We start from the raw sequence: 22,591 nt of genomic DNA, 5'->3' as shown, positions 1-22,591 counted from the left end.
CAAGAGAGTGACTTTCACCCAGATGTTTTACCATAGTTAGATTGGTGATGATCTTGTCTTACCGTGTAAAATACTACTCTCTACTATTTAGCATGGAAAACAGTCTGCTGGACAGGGCTGGAGTTGGAAAATCTGATGTTTTACACTGGAAGAAAATGACTGTGGCCTTCATAGACAGACCAGAGATTATATTTTTATATAAAGGTGCTGCTCATCTTGAGTTGAAGTGTCAGATCCTCTTATAGTAGGGGAACTAGCTGCTTTCTAGTGTGTATCTAGCCTGGGACAGCTGTGGGTGACCACTGAGAACAGTTTGTGTGAGGGAGTACAGAGCTGGTTCAGCAGGCAATGACACCTTACCTCTTCTACAGCTGGTACTGAGTGGGTGCTGGAAGGGGGAGGTGCGTGAGTTCTTCCATGTCTCTTGGTCCTGAGTGCCATGGTAGTCTCTTCAGAAGCCTGAATGAAACAAGATGGACACAAGAACTGAGGATTTACAGTGGTTGGTGAAACCTTCGTCATATCTTTGTTGCCCTGACTTATTAGAAGGGGGTTCATGGAACAGATCTGAAGCATTTTCATATATTCTTACTGTTGGTTTTGTTTAGTAGCTATGTTTATTTCCCTTCCTTTTTTCCAGCTTGCACTTGTTTGCTTTTTGTTATGTCTTTTTTCTAAACATAACCTTGAAGTTAAATACGTGCCGGAGATATCAGTAAGAATTTACAGCAATAAACTGTATATTTTCAACAGTGTTTAGTGTTGCAGTGACAAAGTAGCTTGCTGATAAGGAATTGCGAAAAGAAGCTAAAGGTCTGCAGTCGCTAAAAACACAGCTTTGTTTTCATGCTAGGCATGGAGAAATACTTCTCCTCTGCCCCAGTAAGTGCTTTTCAGTTAGTTTATCACAGATTCTGGCATTGTTCTTCATCATTTTTTTTTCCATAACAAGTTTTATACCAGAAGTAAAAATAATTTTATAGTCCTTTCATATTTGAAAAAGATTGCCCTGAAGTATGTACCACTTGTGACTAACAATTACTTTGCCTTGACACAAGTGCCATGCAGAAACATGTCACTACTCTCAAAAGGTTAATTGACTTTGCAGGATGTTGAATGTCTTCTAAGTAAACAAATACAACCATTTTTCTTTCAAGAAAATGGACCATTTTGATGCCTTAGGCAGCGTGCTATCTATTAATTAAAAATTATTCTCATACATATGACATAAACATATTCTGTGTTTAAAATAGAAAGCAGACATGAATTGTATGGGAAAACAAAGTAATTTTTAAGGTAAAGCAATATAAAACAAGAGTTACAGCTGTTATTCAGCTATAAACTCAGGCCAGTGTGGTGCCACATGTATTGTATTTGTTCTGAGCCCTCTACAGTATTCTGGAATAGATATGTATTAAAAGTAAATTAGAAAACACAAACTTAAATTTCTTTTTCTTTTGGTGGCTTGTTCTTCATGCCTCACAGAGTACACAGTATTTAACAGCTTCAGAAAAATCTTAAAAGTCAGGCTTCATTGGATATTGTTTTTGTCTCTAGTGGCATTGTTTTATGATCCTGGGCAAGCTTCTGTCCTGTCTAAGGCTTGGTTTCTACACTACAGTAATAAGCTGTTTTAGTTGCTGATAGGAAGTCCTTTCTAAATGAGGAGCTGAGGGCTTGAACCATAGTGACTGCAGTATGAAGAGCTGTCACATTCCAGAGCTCGATGGCTCTGTGTTTGTCCTTAGTGGTTAGGTGTTTTATCAGTAGGTGGTACTGTTCCCAGTTGCCTGCTTTGACCTGCTTCTACTATAACCCATAACTTGGGATCTGAGTCCTTTTCTGTTGACCAGTATCAATTTTCTTAAATGAACTATACTTTTTTCTTGATAAAATACCAAAATGGTTTTAGTTTGTTGTTTTGGTTTTTTTTTTTTAGGTACTGTCTTCATACTCCTGAAAGAATCAGAATTAATTTCTTAATTTCATTGAAGTTTGTGGAGAAAAAAATGTTTTCTAGTTTTATCATTCTGATTATAATTTCCTGGAAAATACTGGCTACCACAGGGACTTAGCAGAGTTGTTCATTGATGTGGTTGACTTGAGCATGTAGATAGAATCCACTCTGGATTGTTCTGTGCTTTTGAGTGGGATGGGCTATGGCACTATTATTTTCATTAACCAAGATGTAATCAAGTTAGAGAAAATGAAACCAGAACTATGATTTAAAATTAATGTGCTTTTACAAGTTGTGTAACTTTTCTTTAAAGAATATTCTAATTCGTAGGCTGTGGGCCTACTGTTATTAAAGCTATGAGACACCAGACTTGGAATGTCTTCACTCCTTTGTGTGGTCTGCATGCTTTCATGGATTTGATTAAATGTAAACTTCCTTATTTTTATGACAAATTGAAGTTTGAATGATGCGTTGATTGCAGAGCAGTTGACAGATATCAGACTGACCTGCTGGAGTTCTTCCTGCTGTCCTGTTCTATAGCTGCACACAAAGTCAGTCTGGATGGTGTCTTTCCCTTAACTGTGGCCTTGACTAAACCCCGTAACCATCTTGTACTGGCCTTGGTGGTTAAGATATATCATGATACATAGTTTTCCTTCTGATAGGCTTAGTTTTGTGATGGCCAATGTTTGTCGCATGGTTCTGCTGTTGGTCTGGCGTACAGATAAATGCACTATAACATACATTAGTATGTAAGTGTAAATTGTATAGCTGCAAGCAATTTAGGAAGTTCTGTCTTTGAGATGTGTCCATGGTAGAAGCTTTTGCCATGCTTTCCTATCTTTAATCTGGAGATTAGTGTCACTGTAGGATGCAGGCCGTGTATTGCTGGTCACAATACAAGGCCTTTGGCATGGCTTTATTCTGTTTATGATTTTAGCTGAATTTAGCTGTTAGGTGAGTAAGAGGTTAAAACCAAGATGTAGCACACTCCACTTTTACCAAGTCAGCCACAATATGTACTAGAAGCGGGAAGGCACTAGATTAAAAAGAATTTGTGTGTAAATTTTCTTGGCAGATGGTAAGACTTTGTATTTCCATTTTTTATTCACTGAGGCCAGAAAGATAATTTTGTGGAAGCGTTGTAGTTCTGTTGTTGCGTACTTTATTTGTGCATGATCAGTACCTTCATAATGCTTGAATATAACTTGAGATTAATGATGAAATAAGAATTTGAAATGTATTTTTTTTTTAATTTTGCATTAAAAATTCTATTGCTCATGTGCTTACCTGGGTTTTGACTTTTCAGCATTAATGATTCAAATATGGTGTTAGACACATGAGTAGATCTATAAATTAAAAAATCACCATTTTTGAGTGGTTTACTTTTTTTTTTCTTTTTTGTAAAGTAAAATAAATATGAAATAAAAATGAATCTGCAACTTTGCTGATAAACTTCCACAAGAAGAGGAAGAATCTACTATATTCTGAAACCACAGCATGTGTTCTATGGATTGGGTGTATAAAATCTGAGACATAAGAAGTTGCTTTATTTGAGTGCTTGTATGCAGTTTGAATAGTAATTTTGACAAGAGAAAAGTGAATCTGCCTTGGCGTTCAGGATAATTTGAGGGAAATGCATTGTATACAAATGCTTAGCATTCACAGAGTGTGACACTGTGTTTGTTGACACAGACCACTTGCAGTTTTGAAAGTTGACTTCAGTGCTTTTGTACCATCTGATTGTCATCCAAACTTGTGTTTCATAGCTTGAAACAATTGGATGGCAGCTTAATCTTCAAATGGCAGAGTCCACGCAAGCGAAGCTGAAGTCTCCTCAAGCTGTGCTAGAGCTGGGAGTGGGCAATGAAGATTCAAAGGTAAGAAATACAAGTCTGCAGATTTGGAATAAGTTGTGGTGATGGCCTTACATTAATGTTCTGTTAAAGGCATCCATTGGAACTCTTAATTGTTGTTATTCTTGTAATTATTTTCATTTCTATATTTTGTAAAGGTTATAGTAAACACTTGGAATTGTGAAATACTGATACAATAGCATCAATATTCAGTAGATCGAGAGCTGTCTTACCAGCTCTTTGGGCTGTAACAGGAGAAAGGGGAATATGGTTATTTTAGGTCTCTATAATGTTTTCATAGAGAGTTTATGTTTTATCACATAGCATATGATTGTCGTTCTTATGCTTTTAATACATAGTGGGTTGCAGCTTTCTACCATGTGTGTAGTTATATAAGACATTGTTCATCACTTGCAACCTTTCTGTGCTAATGATGTATTTATGTGAATGATGGCACTATGTGAAGCCACAGAAACTCAGTATTTGGAGGTTTTAAGGTAGAGTCTTAAGTTCAAGGATTTGAATGACTTAGTGACGTATCAGAACCCAAACTCACTAAAGAACATAATTTTTTTATTCATAAAATTTGTCTTGTTAGCCAGAACGTTTCAAATTAGACATATGATTTTTTTTAACCTTATTTGCTAATGGAAATTGAAGTCTTTAGTCTGTGGTATCTGTCAGAATGTTTACCTATGAAAAATCCAGTATAAGGAGTTTGAGGGGAGAAATCAGAACTCAGTGATGCTTTAGCATTGCGTTTAATTCACAGTAATTTTACTAATGTGAGTGGAATTTCTGATTTATGGTGAAATAAAAGAGAATACACAGCTTATGTTTGTGCTTCTCACTAAGACTTGCAGCAGTTGTATTTTTTTCAGCATTTCATTGGTGCAGATACAGGAACTGGACTAAATTTTATGCCCAATGTGCATTGGTGAACATTGAATACAGATTCAGTTCTTATGGCAAAACTATTAAAAATATAGAGGGAAAAATATCACTTTCATGTAAAAGTTCAGACAGAAAGTTCTTCTGTTTCTTGTACAAACAGAATTCAGATAGTGGACTTTTTCTATTGTTTCTTCTCTTAGTTCTTTTTGTGGATATGTTTAGATATCAAGATCAGAATTACTTTGCCATAATTACAAGTCCAGAATAAACTTGTGATGGACATTTAAATAAAACAGTGTAAAAATAAAACTGATGCTCTCACAGACATTAAAATCTAAAAATCTGGGCTGATGTGAAGATCACAACAGGATTACATCCCAGTACATGAGGTGCACTAATATTTTCTTCGTGTGGGTAATTTTTCTGGTGTACCTTGCATCTTTGTGATTTCTTGGTGCATTAAGTGTTGTATCTGGAGATTGTAGCTACTAGATACCTTTTCTTTTCCTCTACAAAATTATGCATGTGCCTTTTGTATGAAATGTGATGTGAATTTAAAGTATAAATTCTTAGTTATTTTATTGTTTTTTTCACTTTTTTTTCATAATTCATGGATATAATGACTTGAAGACAAGGTGCTGTTCCAGAGGAGCTTTCATGGTCTAGCTCATTAGGGGGCAGTAGTGCTCTTTGTCACCCTGGTTCCTTGCTTTCTTTGAGATAGTACTTAGACTCAATTCTGAAGTCAATCATTGTGGGAAGTGTTTAAGTTTACATTTCTAATCTATATATGACAACAGAAGTTTCTCTTGTGTATATAAAAAAAATAAAGCCTCTTAATAAAAAACCATTCTGAGCAAGGTAAATGAAATGGGCTATTATTTTCAGTTTTGCTAACTAAAATTAATTATACTAATACCTTAGTGTTTACTACAAATCACGCTACTTAAAGAACATTTAAACAGTTCTTATTCACAAAATGACATTTAAAATTAGTATTTCAATTATCTCTCCAAGAGAGGTAATCATAAAACCTGTGGCTATATGGATGTTACTTGTGTGTTGAGAAATAAAAAGAAATCTGCTATATGCTGTATAAATATTTATAGAGTACATTTTGTCAGCTTCCAATGAAATGCAGAGTCCCAGAGGAATAAGTCCATTGAAATGGAAAAGTAAGGTGTTCTTTAGTTTTTTCAGGTGGTTCAAGCTGCTAGTACATTTGCATTTCCCAGGAAATACAGTGCTTGTGACTAGCACAAATTGTGATCAGAGCCCATGATTTTTGTTAAACTGTTTTTTATTGGTTTTTGTAACAGAATTGCTGTTTGCTTATACTAAGACATGGAATGATGCTTGTGTTAGCTCCTGTGTGAGAAGGGAGGTGGATCAGGTGGGCTGCCAGACACAGCCTTCCAGCCCGTTGTCCTGTCATCTAGGCTGCTTTGGTTGCTGCTGATGTTTTGTATGAGAAAGAGAAAAAAGGAGCTTCCAATTAAAAATCCAATTAACAGTGTTTTATTGCAATGATTAATTTTTTCTAATGTTTAATTGCATCTCAGAATCTGAGGGAAATGAAATGTCTATGAACTAGACACACAAAACAAACTAGTGTAATAGGAAATGTATTTTTGATTTGCAAAGTCCCTTTGCTTCCCTTATGACATTTTGATGAGTTTAGGTGACATTTGAGAAGTAATGTGTAACACATCAGCTGTGTATAAGGGGGCTTTTTAACAGTTAATTTGGTTTCAGATTTTTGGACTGTTGATTGCAACATGGCACTCTGGAGATTCTGTACAGAGTATCATTATTTTTATGGGTATAGGTTCAACTGACCAGTAGAAGGAGCACAAATTAACAATCCTGACAATCTGTGTTGCTAATTTAGATTTTCAATTTGCAAACAAAGACTGATCCCCAAAAGTGCTATGTTTATTTAATGTTTCTTTCCTCCAGAAGTCCATTCGGTATCTATTCACATAGACACAGCCTCTCACATTCCTTTCCACTGTTAACAGCAATAATTCCTGAGGCTATCTAGTCCAGACTTTCTTAAACAACTGTGATAATTTTCTATAACCATAGGAAGAGCCATATAAATAAATAAATTAATATCAAAGCGTGTAGAAAGATTGAAGAGCTTCAGAAATGTCACACAATTGGTGCTGAGTATCTTCACAGAGGAATATGGTAAGTAGGAGTGTGTTCTTAAAGGATTGTTGCTATTACTCATCATTAAGAAGATCCAGTAAGGCACATTACTATATAAGGTATTTGTTACTGTATATTTTCACACATGATCTGTAGTTACCATTTATGCTTGAAAATTGTTAGGATAAATAAATTATTCTTGCCCAGTGCTGTCTCTCGATAGTTGTCCAATTTTCTTCTGTAAATCCACTCCACAGATTTTATTAGATTCAGTTATCTAATTGCAATTTGTCCTATGGAAGGCTTTGCTCTTTTCTTGGTTTTCTTTCTCCTTATTTAATCTGTGAATTTATTCTTAACGATAAAGAACTTCTTGGGGGAGCTCTGTTTTTCAGTATAAATACTACATAGAGATTCCTTGGAAAAATCAATATTTTGCTTCTTTTGTTCCTTCTTTATAGATGTATTTGAAGATTTTTTACAGGACTTTGTCTGCTAGTGCAAGAACAAAGTAACTGGTAATTGTGCTGGTTTGTTGAACCTGCCAGTGTAATACTTTTGGTGAAAGACACATCATATTAGAATTCTATTATCCTGGTTTACTTTTATTTCCTTTTAAATGATTTCCCCTAACATCAAGGTGCTTAACAGGGGAATGTAACACATGAGAGACTGCGACAAATTAAGAGAGATGGGCAATCACTAACCAAATGAATTTTAATCAGGACAAATGGCAGATTCAGCACCTGGGATGGGGCAACCCTGTATATATGGACACACTGGGGAATGAGATGCTGGATAGCAGCACTGTGAAAAGTGATGTGGGGGTTGATGGTGTAATAGGGGGCAGGGTTCATAGGGGTTGGTGGTTGAACATGAGCCAGCAGTGCCCTGGCAGCCAGGAGGGCCAAGGGTGTCCTGGGGGCATCAGGCCCAGCATGGCCAGCCGGGCAAGGGAGGGGATTGTCCCACTCTGCTCTGAGCTGGGGCAGCCTCACCTCAGTGCTGGGGGCAGTTTTGGGTGCCAATATAAAATAGATACTAAGTTATTAGAGAGTGTCCAGGAGAGGGCAACAAAGATGGTGAATGGTCTAGAGGTGAAGTCACACAAGCTGCAGCTGAGGTTGCTTGGTCTCTTCAGCCTGGAGAAGAAGAGACTTAGGAGACATAGCCAGCCCAGAGCTTCTTTGTGAGGAGAAGAGGAGAGGCAGATGCTGATCTCTTCTCTGTGGTGACCAGTGACAGAACCTGAAGGAACATCATGAAACTGTGTCAAGGGAGGTTTTGGTTGGATATCAGTGTAAGGTTGTTCACCCAAGGGGTGGTTGGGCAACTGGAACATGCTCCCCAGGGAAGTGGTCACAGCATCAAGCCTGACAGAGCTCAAGAACAACATTTGGACAATGTTCTCAGGCACATGCTGTGACTCTTGGGGCTCTGAAGGGCCAGGAGTTGGAGTTGGACTTTGATGATCCTTGTGGGTCACTTCCAGCTCAGAATGATTCTATGAAAATCAAACTGCAGTCTGATTACATTTTAAACTGAGCTGATACTATATATTCATCATTCTACAGAGTAATTAGAAATCTAGGAATCTGGAATTACTGTCTTTTGCTTGTTAACAGCATATGTGTTGGGCCTTTTTTTTTCCTCCTGGTTTTTGCAGATTTTCTATATATTTCTGGACAGTGAACAAAATTTATACCTTTTTGCTCTGTTTACTTCAATAAGTACACCATTCTGCTTTCTGAGTTTTCCATTGTGATTACTTTTTCTGTTAAAAAAACAACAAACCAAAGTAAACGAGAAACAAATCTTTCGTCAGAGCTACATCAGTTACTTAGATAGTAAGATATAGATATAGATTCTCTGCAGCCTGTATGGCATGCAGGCAGGACCTACACATTGATCAATGTTTAAGGAAATACAGTGCTAATTCCCTTTCCACCTCAGTTTAGCCCATTGTTTTTCTCTGAAAAGAATTTGTTTTTGTGGAGTGGCACAACAGTGAGAGTTGGTAGATGCTAGTAATATTTCATAGTGCTATTTCATAGCATTTCTGAAATGGAGGAGGTGGCAGAATTGAGCATGTACTCCTTTTATTTGTCATTTCAGTCCTTGCCTTTGGGGATAATGCAATTAGTTGGTTTTTTTTTTTTTTCTTCTTCTCTTCCAAAATAGAGGAGTAAGTTTTATCTGTAGGGCCTTCAAAAAAGAGGACACTTGAAAGTAATAATGCTAAAAGAACTATGATGAGGTCCAAAGATGAAACAATTGTAAATTGCTTCCCACATTCATCAGCTCCCTCTCAACCATTTTCTTTTCTGATGAAGAAATCAGCCTTTTTCTTCTCAGAGCACAAACAACCTTGTATGTACACCTTGGAACTGAGCTTAGTTTTCTCATCAAGCTTATTTGTAAATCTGTAACAGTTGCAAAAGAAGAAAAGTAGGACAGGCCTTGGATGAGTGCAAAAATGTTTAAAGATTAGATTGAGGGAAAAGAGTTTCTTCATTCCTATTTGGAGGAGTTATTGAGAGACTTGAATAGCCTCAGACAACACAGTCCTGGTTCAAGGTTTTTCTGTGCTTCTGAACAAGCAATGTTGCTGCTTTTGGCAAGGTGTATATTATGAAATGAGTTTTGTTCTGAGAATTAAATCCTAATAAATAGTGCTACTGTTAAGAAAGAAGATAGTTCCCTAAGAGGAGGTTTCAGAATATGAAAAAGGTCCTCATATTTGTAGGAATGGTAGTAAGAATGACAGCATAATCTTGTGTGTGTGGAACAACTCAGAAAAATGAGGCTGAAATTTATAACATGATTCCAGCAGTCACATTGCTATGGAAAGATGACAGAAATTTAATTCCTCCACCACGAGTGATGGAAATTCTGCACTTATGATGAAGACCAAATCCTACATTAGACTGTTTGGTTTTGATCATAATTATTACCTCTGATTAAATCTATTTAATTAGAGGAAAAAATGAAGCTGTGGTCTGGAATTTTTTAAATGCTGAGAGGACTTTTCTGGTTTTTTATTGGCATAGAAGTGGATGTGTGTATAACCTGTGTTCTGTAAGTTGGGAGTAGTTTGACATTTTTCTTCATAACCTTTTACCATGTGATGTGGTTCCAGGAGTATGCACTCACCTCTGGCAATTGTTCTTAGTGTGTACTTAATTCTCTGACTTCATTTGTGATTTTACATTATTTAATTTATCCAGCTTATAGTAAAGATCTCTTTACAGTATACCTATGTTTCTTTCATCTGGCTATACAAAGAATTTATTAATCCAGATGATATCACATAAATTTACAAACCCTGTAACTAGTTACAGGCTCTACACATGCTCTGTTCATGGCAGAACATTCTTAGAACTTTCTGTCTCTTTGTGTCTCAGAACTAAAGAAGAAGATGGTGCCAGTTGAGTATTTATAGTTGGTTACAGCCTTGGGTAACCTCAGCCTACAGTTAGAAATGAAACTCTTGTTTTGTGCAGGAGTAAATTTAGTTGTCTTTAATGTGTAGCTGTATGTTTGTGAGTCCCAATAAACAGCAGAAAAGTAGTTCAAATACTTAGGTTTAAATTTGGTGGCCCATTTAATTGCCAGACAGAGTTAAACTTCAGGGCCTTGAAGGAATTAGAAAAACAGAAAGATCTAGTGAGCTTTTCTTATTTAATGCAGTTGTTCATTACATCTTTTTTCTTAGAAAACCTGTTTCCTGCTTCCCCAAACTGGTTTTGTAGGCTTGGTACTTCAGTCTTTTCAGATGAGGACACATCCCTGGGATTTATGGCACATTGTCAGGAATTTATATACTTTCTTGCCTGTTATTCTCAGAGACTATGCAGTGCCTTATCAGATGAGCTGTTGCTTTTATTTGTGTGAAGAGATGGAAGATACTCTATTTGTTCAGTACTTTTGCTATGATTTGCAGAACCTCTGGACATTATTTTTACTGCTTTTACTGAGGCAGTAAGCTCTGTGGTACCTTCACGAATATGTTAAAAACATCATCTCTCCTAGGTCTGTTTCTTACTGACTCTATGGTAGAAAGATATGGTAGTCTAAGGAATGGGTGAGGTTAGGGAGAGATTAATGTGAAAGTTGGACTTGCTCTAATAGTGAATCTCAGGTTACCAATACTGCTGTTCTGTCTTTTCGTCTTTCACACTGATGGTGGCTGCTGCCTTTGAGAATTGGAGATGGAGGCAGAAGTGGACACAAGGTATAATAAGAAGAAGGGCAACAGAGCAGGTGAAAGGTCTGGAGTCTGATGAGGAGGGGCTGAGGGAACTGGGGATGTTCATCCTGGAGAAAAGGAAGCCAAGGGGAGACCTGATAGCTCTCTACAGCTGCCTGAAAGGTCATATAGCAAGGTGGGGGTCAGTCTCTTCTCCCAGGCAGCAAGTGATAGGACAAGAAGAAATGGTTTCAGTTTGCACTAGGGGAGGTTTAGACCGGATATGAGAAAAAACACCTTCACTTAAAGGGTAGCCAGGCATTGCATATGAAACTGTTTAATTTGGGTTAAGATATTGCAGATTCTGTTACTGTGTAAAATAAGTAAAGTAAAAATACTGTGCAGCCCAAAGGAGAAAAACTGTTCTGTGTCGAAGTATTTGCATCTTGCCAGGGTCAGACCCCACAGCTTACTTTGGGACTGCTTTGGGGCTGTGCATCCTATACCTAGTCATGTTCCCTCCTCCATACACAATCTGTCACATGTCATGTGGAAAGATATGTTTTTCTTCCTGATAATCTCAATACTCATATCAGAAGAGGCTGTGAAAACAGATGAATGGGTTGACAAGGAGCAGGTGCCAAACCAATTTAATACTGTGCAGATCACACCTTGCTTTTGTGTCATATACCTTTAAGAAAAATGGTGAGAAGGACCATTTCCAATTACTCCGTTGATTCGTACCTTGCCAGCAGTTCTCTATCTAGCTTAGCCTATTACAAGCTAATTAGGTGTTTTATGTGACAGGCATCTCACTAGGTCTGCTCAGAGCAGTATAGGAGCCCACACTTCATCATTTGCATTCAGTTTTTTGTTCACCATTGCAATTCTCTCTTGTGCTTTACTTTTTCTTTGTGAGTTCTTTGAATTCATTGTTGTGTGAATTTTGGTACAAAATGGTGCTGTCAAGGAAAAGTAATCTTGGTTCTGAATTTAAAGCAATTTGATTGCCCACTTTGCCTTTGCAGAATTGCTGGACTTGCTTTCCTGTTACTTTTGCTGATTTTTTGTCAGTTTGCAACTAATGTAATTGCCAAATCTGACTTTCTGGAGAAATAGTATGTCTGTTCTTGACAGAATAGAAAGTTAGCATCTCTTGCGTTGCTAGCATCTGTCCTGCTCGAGAGAACAAATACGCAGTACATGCTGTCAAATAGTATCAACGGTGAACATTTGACATCAAACAGGTGTCTAACAATGTTGTGACTCCCTTTCCAGTTCCTCTTCAGGTGGAAGAAGGTAGGTCATCACCTCAATCGTATGCAGAGGAGACAATTTTCACTCATCTTGCATCTTGTTCCTTACCAATGACAGGAGTCTGGTATCTGAAACTGTGTGGCATCTCAGTTTGTGTCACTTGCCTTTGTATGAATGTTTAACAAACTTTAAAAGCTGCTGTGACAAGTGACCTTTTCCACTGGTTAAAATGAAATATGACCTCTTTCACAGGAAAGCCACAACCCGCAGCATGGCCTATAGCCTCTGAAAAAGTCTTGTTCAGTATGATTGTATAAAGTCACTACTAATGAAATAAAACATATTTCTAGAAATGCATGCTCAGTGGCAAGACAGCAATCAAAAGAGATTTCAAGGGAGAGAGGAAAAAGCTTTTTTTTTCCATATTGAGACGGATCCTGTTACTAAGAATACATTTTGAAGCCTTGGAGTAATGAAAGGATAATACAAAAGTCAAAATAGATCCAAAGCTACTGAAAACGTTTGTATACCTTTTCTAGCAATGCCTGATTTGCAGCTTTTTTTGTATTACCTATGGTGCCTAGAGGCAGGCAGCAGACTTTTAAAAAGGTTAAAAATGCCAGATAATTTCTCCGTCCTCTTTTGCAAAGTCAACAGAAACCAGAAGTTCGGAGATGCCTAGTCAAGTTATGAGACTGAGAATTATACAGTAAAAGAAGTTGCCAACAGCTAGATTACTATGAAGCTCTACTACTGCTACTACTCTGCTATTGGTGTACAGTTCTTTGATTAGGTACATCAGCACTAAAGGGTTGACTTGTCTGTTTCATGTGTTGGAGAAATATATTAGAGAATCATAGAATCCTTGAGGCAGGAAAAGACCCTTAAGATCATCAAATCCAACCAGTGACTTAGCATTCCTAACCTGTATCCCCAGTGCCACATCTACATGCTGTTTGAATACTTTGGGTATGATGATTCCACTGTTTCTGTAGGTAGCCCATTCCAATGCCTGGTCATGTCAGTGAAGAAATTTTTTCTCATGTTTTTTGGAGAGTCACAGGCTTAAGCTTTCTGGAGGATGGCACTGTACCTTAGAGGGCTGCCAAACAGGTAATTTATATGTGTCATCATACCTAGTTGTTCTGGAAGGTTTGCAGCCTGGAACTGAGTATAGGATTGAGTAACTGCACAGAGGAGTTAAAATTTTTCAAATTTTCAAATGTCATCTTTAGTCCTCTATTCTGAATCCCAAATAAAGGAATTTCAAAATCTAACCATACACACATGAAAACAAATATATCTTTTGTTCAGGAACAAGTGCATTTTCAGGCAAACACTGCCTGAAAATACCTGAACTTACTACTAGAAAGTAAGTGCTTTTTATTAAAAGACTTAAGAATAGTCAGGAGGAGAAGGTTTATTTGAAGATGCAGTTAGAGGTAAGAAGAAAACCTTCTGTAGATTCAGGAAAGTCCTTTTGACTACAGAGAAACAATTCCTGAGCTGTTTTTTTCCTTGACATTTCTAGATACTTTGCCTATTCACATTCCCATTCCTCCTTTCTTTTTGTTATCTCATCTCATCTTTATAGAAACAGATGCATTGTTCTCCTATCAAAGAAATGCAACAGATTCCAAAATATTTTTGAAATTCCTGAAACATCAGAGTTGCTGTTCAAGTGGGACAGAATTTCTCAGTTTGATGCTGTGTCTAATAAATTCAATATAAGTTCTCAAGTGCTGCCATGTATAACTAGTAACTTTTTAAAATGCTTATTTCTGTTTCTTTTGTTATTGAACAATGGTTGATTAAGTAATATATCATTATAATCCTTTATTAGATAGGGTTCCTTTGTTGTTGAGGTCTTACAGCCCTTTTTATGCTATAGGGTATCTTTTGCTGCTATGGATGTGAAGCAGTGTTCTATAAATGCAAGATGTTTGGCAGTTTTTACACAGTTTCAGAGTTTCTGAGTGGCAGTATATTCCTGTCTGTACTTTTGAGTGCTAAAATTTACTAGGTTTCTTGAGGGAACATTTTAGTTTCCACTTTATAAATTTGTATCCCGTTTAGTGAAAATAAAAGTCTTTCTTGTGAGGACCAAAATGCATTGGTAATAATATCAATGAAATGAAAAATAGCCAGGTTTTAGTATTGAAATTGATTTCTTTGATTTTTTTCCAAGTGCAGATGTATTTGAGACACCATACAGGAGTAAAAGGTAAACCTTTTCAGGAGAGGTACTTTGCTGTAACAGCAAGGAGGAGCTCTGCTGGAGTGCGTTAATTTGCTAAGGATACTGTAGCCAGGCAGATTCAGGTAAGCTGGCACAGTGATGTTTGAAAATGATATAACACAGAACAGAAGTGCATGAAAGAGATATGGGGAGGTGGAAACAGTAAGGGCAGTGAATAGCACAGAAATGCAAGAAAGTAGTGTTCATTGGAACCTACCTGAAGTTGACTTGGACCTGAAGAAGTTTTTTGGAGTAAAACTGAGGATGATTATCATGCAGGAAAATTGTGCACTCTGAGAAGAGTTACGCAGCATGATGCATGTGCTTTGTTCTCATGCATTGAACAGTCATTCTGAAAAGCTCTTGAAAATTCAAGTCAATCATAATTCGATTTTTTTTTTTTTTGTGGAATTGCTTTAAAATTCACATTACCATTTGAAACTGCAATTGTATACTTCTGTGGCCTTCAGGGAGTCACAAAGCACTTGAAACCGCCCTTGACTTTGACATTGAGGCCTATGATGCTTGTCTAGGTTGATGTGTAAGTAAGTTGTGTTTGCTAGTTTCAGAAGAGACGAACCTGACACATTTTTATCTGAGAGACTGCATTCCAAAGATGAGCCACAGACCAATAGTGGATCTTTCGAGGAAATGTGGAAATAGTAAGGCAGAGGAAGGATATGGCAACACAAAACTCCAAAAAAACCCCAAATTACCAAAAAAAGCATCTGTCTGTTCTTTGTGGATAGACAGATGAAACACATTTGTCAGTGCAGAGCATGCAATGTGCAGTGCTGTAACTTAAGCACCTCAGTGAGGCTTCAGGTTGTGGATACTTGTTCTGAATTCCTTCTTTCCTTCTTTGCAATAAAATAATTCACTTTCAAAACATTACAGTCCAACTTGACAGACTGCTGGCTTTTTATGGTGATGTGCCTTTAGATGCTGGAAAAAGAAATACAAAGGGAATTCTGTCCTTCCCTCTGTTTTATGAAGAAGTTCAGTAATGTGCTTTTATCATTAGTATTTTTATTTATTAAATAAAAATTGTGGCTCAAACATGAATCAGCCTATAAAACTGCAAAAATAGCTTTGCATGTCGAAACCAAAGTGCTGTTAATATGCAGATTTGCAGTTATGTGAAATTGCTATGTGTTTAATTCTGTCAGTAAAGGTTGCAGGAGAAGGGTGAGTGTGAATGTCAGGAAGGCTGCATTGGAAACAACATCCAGTAGTGTGCTGTTCTAGCAACAGGTCTGGAACAAGTGCAAAAGTAATCTGTCATTTATTTTGTACATGTGTTAATATCTTTATATTACTTCAGAGCTTGAAAATAAATTATTCTTTGGCTTTGTGGAAGAAAAGTTTTGGGTGTTTTTAAAAGTATCTATTTATATGGAATCACTGTTTCCTTATTTGCATGTAATTCCTAAGCTTCTGCTAAAATACTATTTTTAGTTATGGGTTTGAGGTTTTTTTCTGTATATGTTTTTTGATGATTTGTTTATTTTTGTTTGGTTTTTAGAACTTTTTTTTGTGGGAGGAGTTTGTGTTTGGGTTTTTTTTTTGTTAAAGAGTACTGGTATCTTTACTGAACATAAACGTGTTGAGAAGAATGCCTTTGTGGCTAAAAAAGTGTCTTGTAGTTTGTGCCACAAAATGCCTTTCAAGTGTAATTGACATAAACAGTATAAAGATAACCATTCCATTTCTGCAAATGGTTTCTCTTGGATCTCCTGGATTTTTGCCCAAACACCAGGTCATTGTCACCATTCTGAGTTAAGGTTGGGCTTTGACGTTGTTGAACATCACACTCTTGGGCACTGCAGGGAGCGCATAGTCCAGGTGCTGAAAACAATGCACCTTGGAGCAGAAGAGGGCTTGGCACTGCATCCTTCCTGCCTTGAATCTTAGTACAGGGAATCAGTTGTGTTCCGTCCCCTTCCTGAAGTTGGTGTATAAAATAATGTAGAAGATGATTGCTGATACTTCTACAGGTAGGTAAATGCTATATGAAAAATAAAAAAACCCAACAGTTCCAGGGAGTATAAAATAGGACACACTCATGCTAGGAGAAGGATCGGTGAGGTGGCCCACAGGATTTCCCCAGTACTTCTTTTGATTGCAATAAAATAATTTCTTAACAAAAATTTAATATATAAATATGAAAGTAGTAAGGGACTGTATATGTGCCAGTGACAATAAAATCTGTGTTGCTCTCAATTCTCTTCCTCTGTCTGTGGCCTGCATGGCACCTGGAAACTAGTACAAAATGGGACAGGAAATTCTACCAAGGAGGAGATTACCTGTGGAATGGGCATCAGGGATAATAGCCCATTGTGGGGGGTTCAGTTTCCTTGACTATTCTTGTTAGAATGTTGGAAATGTTTTTAATCCTTAATGATGCTTAACTTAAGTGGTATTGTTTCGCTTGTGAAATAGATACCTTTGTCAGCAGTTCTCAAGTATCCTTCAAGGCTAACACAAAAGCAGTAGAACAAACTGTGATTGTAGATAAAAACCCTGGTTAGAACCTGCCTTCTTCTGGCAGTTGAGAACTGTGTTGATTCTCCCTCTAAATACATCAAACCGTAGTGTGTGTTGTCTTCTGTAGAGCGTGGATGAAGTTCACATTCTCACAGTTGTGCATGTATGTTTGTAAAGTTGTGCTGCAAAATGGAGCCCTGAAATGAATTAGAAAATGAAACAAAACTGATGGCCCGAAAGTTTTTAGAAATTATGAGATCTCATGTTTCTGGTGGGATCTACAGAAAAATTGCACTGGCACTGCAAGGAATAGGCAGATTTGCAGGTGGTTGTGAGTTGTTAGTGTGGGGAGGGGTGTGACTGTCGCAGCGCGCCTCCTCGCCCGGCCAGCCCCGGCGCACTGAACAGCCTCGTGTCCTGTGGGGTCTTGGCCCACGCTCCACTCAAGGGCAATCGCAATAGGGTCGGTAAATGAGAGAAGGGACTCTCGTGGAGGTGGAACAGGGGAAAACTTTATTCTCCGTCCGGAGCCTCGGAACGAGAGACCCCGAGCTGACCAGAACATGCACTTTTATCCCAGGCTAACCCAGGGGAGGGGACGAACAGCACAGCCAATGGGGTGGAAGCAGGGAGTGGCAAACATGTGAACAGAACCAATCACCAGAAATGGGGAGGAGAGAGGGTCAGGACCCAGCCAATCCCTAGGCCCAGGCCTCAGGGTGATTGCCGTGGGGGGGTAAGGGTGATGGACAGGATGGGTGGCGGGAAAAGCTGACCAATGGAGAGTTGTCTCCAAGGGCTAGCAGAGGGAAATGTAACAACTGTATGCTTAAATAGTCAGGGGGGGGTAAACAACAAGATGGAAGCCAGGGGAAAGAAACTTGGAAGCCATTTTGAACTGGGGTACATAAAACTATAAAGTACATAAAAACTCAGAAACACCCACATGTGACATAGCAAAGAAAATGAAATTTTAAGCTATGCCCTGTTTTTAACTGTTAACACTGCTTTTTCAGAAAATAGCAGTCATCTCCCAGATTTTAGCAGGCATTTAAAGACTATCATTCTGCTTTACAGATGCAGATAAAAGTGAGACTCTTACATATGTATGTTTGTCCCTTTAGTATTGCTACTAATGTAAAGATTAAGTTGATTAAAACTCTTTAGAGGCAGGAAAGATAAATTACTTGCATGGAATTTGTTAAAATTGATGCATTGGCATTTCTTTTTAATGAAATCAGTTAGATGGAGAGAAAATTAAAATATTTTAAAAATTCCCACAAATTAAAAAAGCAGGAAGTTTCTTGGCACTTTTTTTTGTAATCATGTTTGTCCTTGTTTGTCTGACTTGCTATTTAATTAGATTGGTTTTCTGTTATTAGTAGTGTTGTTCATATGCTCAATCTTAAAATGACATGCTTTTTACCCCAAGAAATTCAATTTAAAAGAGCTGTTGGTATAAAGTTTGTATATAAATTTTTAGAGCTTAATATATCTTGTGCTACCATAGCTGTTTTCAAATGATTTTCCATTGTGTCCAAACATAAGCAAAAAAACTACAATAAGAAAAATTTGATATGTAAGTAAAGTACATAGAATTAAAAGGTACAGGTATGAAATAGCAATGATAGGAACGAGAAGATTACGTAGTTGTAATCAGCATGTATTATGAAAGAGAAAACAGGAGAGGAACAAGAATGGGAATTGTGGAAATGTCAATGTGGACCACATTTACAGTAAATATTGTGCAAATTAGTGATAGATAAGATAAAATGAAGCTAAAATACTTTTGGTTAAAGGATCAAGAGTGACATGAAATGTATGAACTTGATCAAGGTAGAAATGAATGGATGAAAATCAAACTCCTCTTTGAGCTGCAGGAATTAGCTTACCACTTTGTTTTTGAGGCCAGTAATTGGTGTGTATCTAAGTGAGCTAAGGAAATCATGAATGAAAGGGATTATTGCTTGTAATATATCCAATTATAAAAATAAAAAAAAATATAAAAGTGTCAAAGAAAAGACAAGGGTTGCAGTGATCAGATCGACAGCAACTGAAATACAGAGATTCTTGTCTGTGATTATAGTGATTATTATTAAAAGGATTTCAATGTATTCCTTCAGTATTTTAAGTAACATTTTCAAGGAGGAGAAAAAACTGAGAACATCATTGGTAATGGCTAAATATGGTTTGGAAGAAATGGTTTCAAACTTTTCAAAGTTTGAAATTTTCACACTTCAGAAGTGCTGTCCTCAACTAAGATGTGAGAAGTAGACATTTGTAGGATATATGTTGAAAATTCTCTGTAAGGCAAAATACTTGGACTTGCAGAGGTGTCCCTGCTTTGAGCAGGGAATCTGGGGATGGTTGGGCCAGATGGCCTCCTGAGGCCTATTTTCAAGGTAAATTATTGTGCAGTTGGGCAGAGATTTCATTTATAAAAATGTAAATAGACTCTTCTAAAGAACCCTCAAAAAGACACTGAAGAGATTAATGATAATTTTGTATTTAATCTGCTCTGTTTTGCTTAAACAAGGAAAGTGAGATAGAGTGCATGGGTTACAAAGATGAACCTTTTGTGGATGGTTCCTAATTCTTTTTGACTCTTTCTGAAAACCATGCTGTACTCATCAGTGGGTCACATTTTCCATTTTGAGTTTTATGTTAAGATGTCCAACTGAATTTTCATTAGAAATGCTGCTTAATGGGAGATGTAAAAAAACCCCCACAGCTTTGCAGATGAGTTCTTCAGTGAAATGGATTCTCATTAAAAATCACTCAGTCTCTATTAGATAATGGAAAATAACAAGTAGCTCATAACCTGGCAGACTTGGGACCTATGTCAAGCATTAATCAGTAGTATGATAGTTAAAATAGCCTGGCATTATAGTAATTATGTGAAACATGCAAAACAAGGGGCAATTTGACAAGAACGAGCACCAAAATGAGGTAAAAGCTATTTACAAGATAAAGGACTGAGGACAATACTTGTTCTTTGCCTAGAGTGGAAATACTGTGGTATCCCATATTTAATGTTGTATGAAAATAGCATTTGGGTATATATTTGTGGTTGCAGTTAGTCTGGGCATGGCTTGTAGTTTAAAAAAAAATAGTTTGAGACCTGGATTCTGATCTCTTGTGACTATGATTATTGACTTAGTTTATTTTTACTAGAGTAATACTAGAGATTTAAGTTTGTTTAGTACCAATAGGCAGAGTAGCATTACAAGGAATTTTTTTCTATTTCTTCCATGAACCTGTTATCTGATTATGCATTTTACAGTGTAGGATTTGGCAAGTGAGGCATGAAGGTTAAATGTTAAAATTAATTATTTTTTTTTTATCCTTGAAAAGCTTCAGCATTTGAAATGTTGACCTTGATTTTACTGCATATTCTTTTCTAAACTGTGCAGTGTTCTGTGTGGAGAAAATACCTTGTTGTAATAGGTAACTTATATGATTAATTTCCTTTGGACGGTCTGAAATTACCGATAGATTTGTTTTAACCTGTTACTTTGTGTGTAACTAAGATAAGCATTTGTAAATTCCTTGCAGCTGTAATCCATTTCTGTTGTACTTAAAAATAGCAGACTTATGCCGCAGTTGGAAAATGTTCCTTCACACTACTGCTAAAGGCAGTTCTTGATTTTAGTCTAGCACTTTCATGTTTCCTCATATTAGTGCTCTAACCTGTTTACTGTTACAGCTTCAATTCTCTCTGCTGCTTTCTTTTGATGCTAATTTTAATGCAATGCTCATGCTCTCTAGAAAAATTGTGGAAATGCTGTGGAAGTTTTGGATTCTGTGTAGCTTTGCTTCCCTTCTTCACAAGTAATGAAGAACAGTGTTCCTTATTTAATACGCTGGCTGCTAAAATTGCATCTTGACTGTACTTGGGTGTGACGAGCTGCACACCCAGTTAACACCTGTGCCTGAGCTGGTGTTGGCAGGGCGAGCACAGGGCTGTGCTGCACTGCTGGCTCGGGGCTGCTCGGCAAACAGGTCTGATTGCTGAAGCTGTTGGGGGGATGCACAGTCCCGGCACATCCTGTGGCACTGGCACACACCTGTGCGCTTGCAATGCCTCCACAAGCAAGTCAGGTGTCAGGAGTGTGCTAATGAGGTTTCCCTTTGAGGTGCAGCCGGAACATGTCACTTCTCTCAGTCCGCTGCAAACACCACCAGTATGAGGGTGGTGAGTGTGGGTGGAGGAGCTGGGCAGCTTGCTGGGGAATGTGGAATAGTGCATGGCTGCATTTCTGTGGCATTGCTGGGTGGTGTATGTAGGATCACTTTTTAAACCTTCTGAAAGTGTTTGTAAAATGAAAAATGTACAAGCCAGTTGTTGGACTGAATTCACATTTAATTTTCATAAAGTGTAAGGAACAGAAAGATGGTAGTGGAATGTTACACTGCTATAGTTAAAAAATAAAAAAAAAAGTTTTTATTCAGCATATTATAAAAAAATATTGTTTATTATTAGGCTAAGCTTGGAAGCAGGGTTTTGCTTGGGTGTTTTGTCTTTAACCATGGTAATCTGCCAGTGGAAAGTGTTCATCCTAACATGCAATGCTTTCTGGTGGTAAAGGTATGTTGTGCTTGTTACAATACATAACGGCAATAGTAATGCTGTTGCTTTCCTCATTTATCCTAATAAAAATGATGCTTTTATTTAAAGTTTAAAAAAATCACACACTGAAATATGTGCCCTACTTCCCTTTGGGTCTTGTTTATTTTATTGATTAAATTCTGAAATTAGACTTGTGAAAAGTTTTGGAAATTCAAAATTAGTCCTTTCTTTCTTTATCATATGAAATAACCTTTGCAGTGAAGGAGGAGTTGAGGTTTTTTTCTCTCTTAATATCCTTGTGAATTAGGAATGGAATCACTTTTTTCTGAAAACATATTTTCATATAAAGTCATAGATTCTGCCAATAAATTTTCTATATTATTCCTATTTGTAAATTGCTAAAAGCTAAGGAAAAAACCCAACCCAAACCAGAACAACCAACTTGAATTCTGTAATCTGAAACACACTAATGCACACAGAGGTAAAATAATAACAAAAGGTCATGCTGCACTTTGATGGTAAGATCAAGAATAGAACTCACGCTCTGTCTCTTGGGAAGCAGGATGTCTTAATTCTGCTTCTTGTGAACAGAAGGGAACATCACATATTTGTCATGTGTTTTTTAACAGTTGATGGATGCTGAACTATTCTTGCACTGTTAGATTCTCAGAAGTAATAAATATGTCTAAGGCATGGCCGCTTAAAATAAAAAATTCATACATGCTTTTGTTGTCTTTAATCCTGCGCTGTAACCATTCCGTAGGTGGGGACTGTATTATTGCAGCTTATTCATTTGTTTTACTTTTAGCAACGCAAATATGACATGCAGAGCAACATGGTGGGGGAGTAAAGGAGTGGATTTTGACAGTCATGATGTTAATGGCACAGTTAAAACAGTGTAAATGAAACTTCAGATTTGCATCTCAGTGGGGCTGTATGTTGTAAGTAAGGTTTTATAGAAGTGGATAATCTGAATAAATCTTAAAAT

At 37.2% G+C, this 22,591-nt stretch overlaps 1 protein-coding gene across 1 annotated transcript in view; it reads left to right on the top strand.

Annotated features, from left to right (window-relative positions):
- Positions 1 to 22,591, top strand: part of COMMD10 (COMM domain containing 10) — a 105,071-nt gene that overhangs the window by 18,410 nt on the left and 64,070 nt on the right. The window contains exon 5 of the mRNA XM_083883425.1: positions 3,727 to 3,837. Coding sequence (XP_083739551.1) covers positions 3,727 to 3,837 — 111 coding nt within the window. The remainder of the gene's footprint in view (positions 1 to 3,726; positions 3,838 to 22,591) is intronic.

The sequence above is a fragment of the Zosterops lateralis genome (assembly GCF_965231275.1).
Source record: "Zosterops lateralis genome assembly, chromosome: Z".
NCBI classification, from domain to species: Eukaryota; Metazoa; Chordata; class Aves; order Passeriformes; family Zosteropidae; genus Zosterops; species Zosterops lateralis.
Note: the sequence above shows the minus strand (reverse complement) of the source record. Positions and strands in the feature narration are given on the sequence as shown.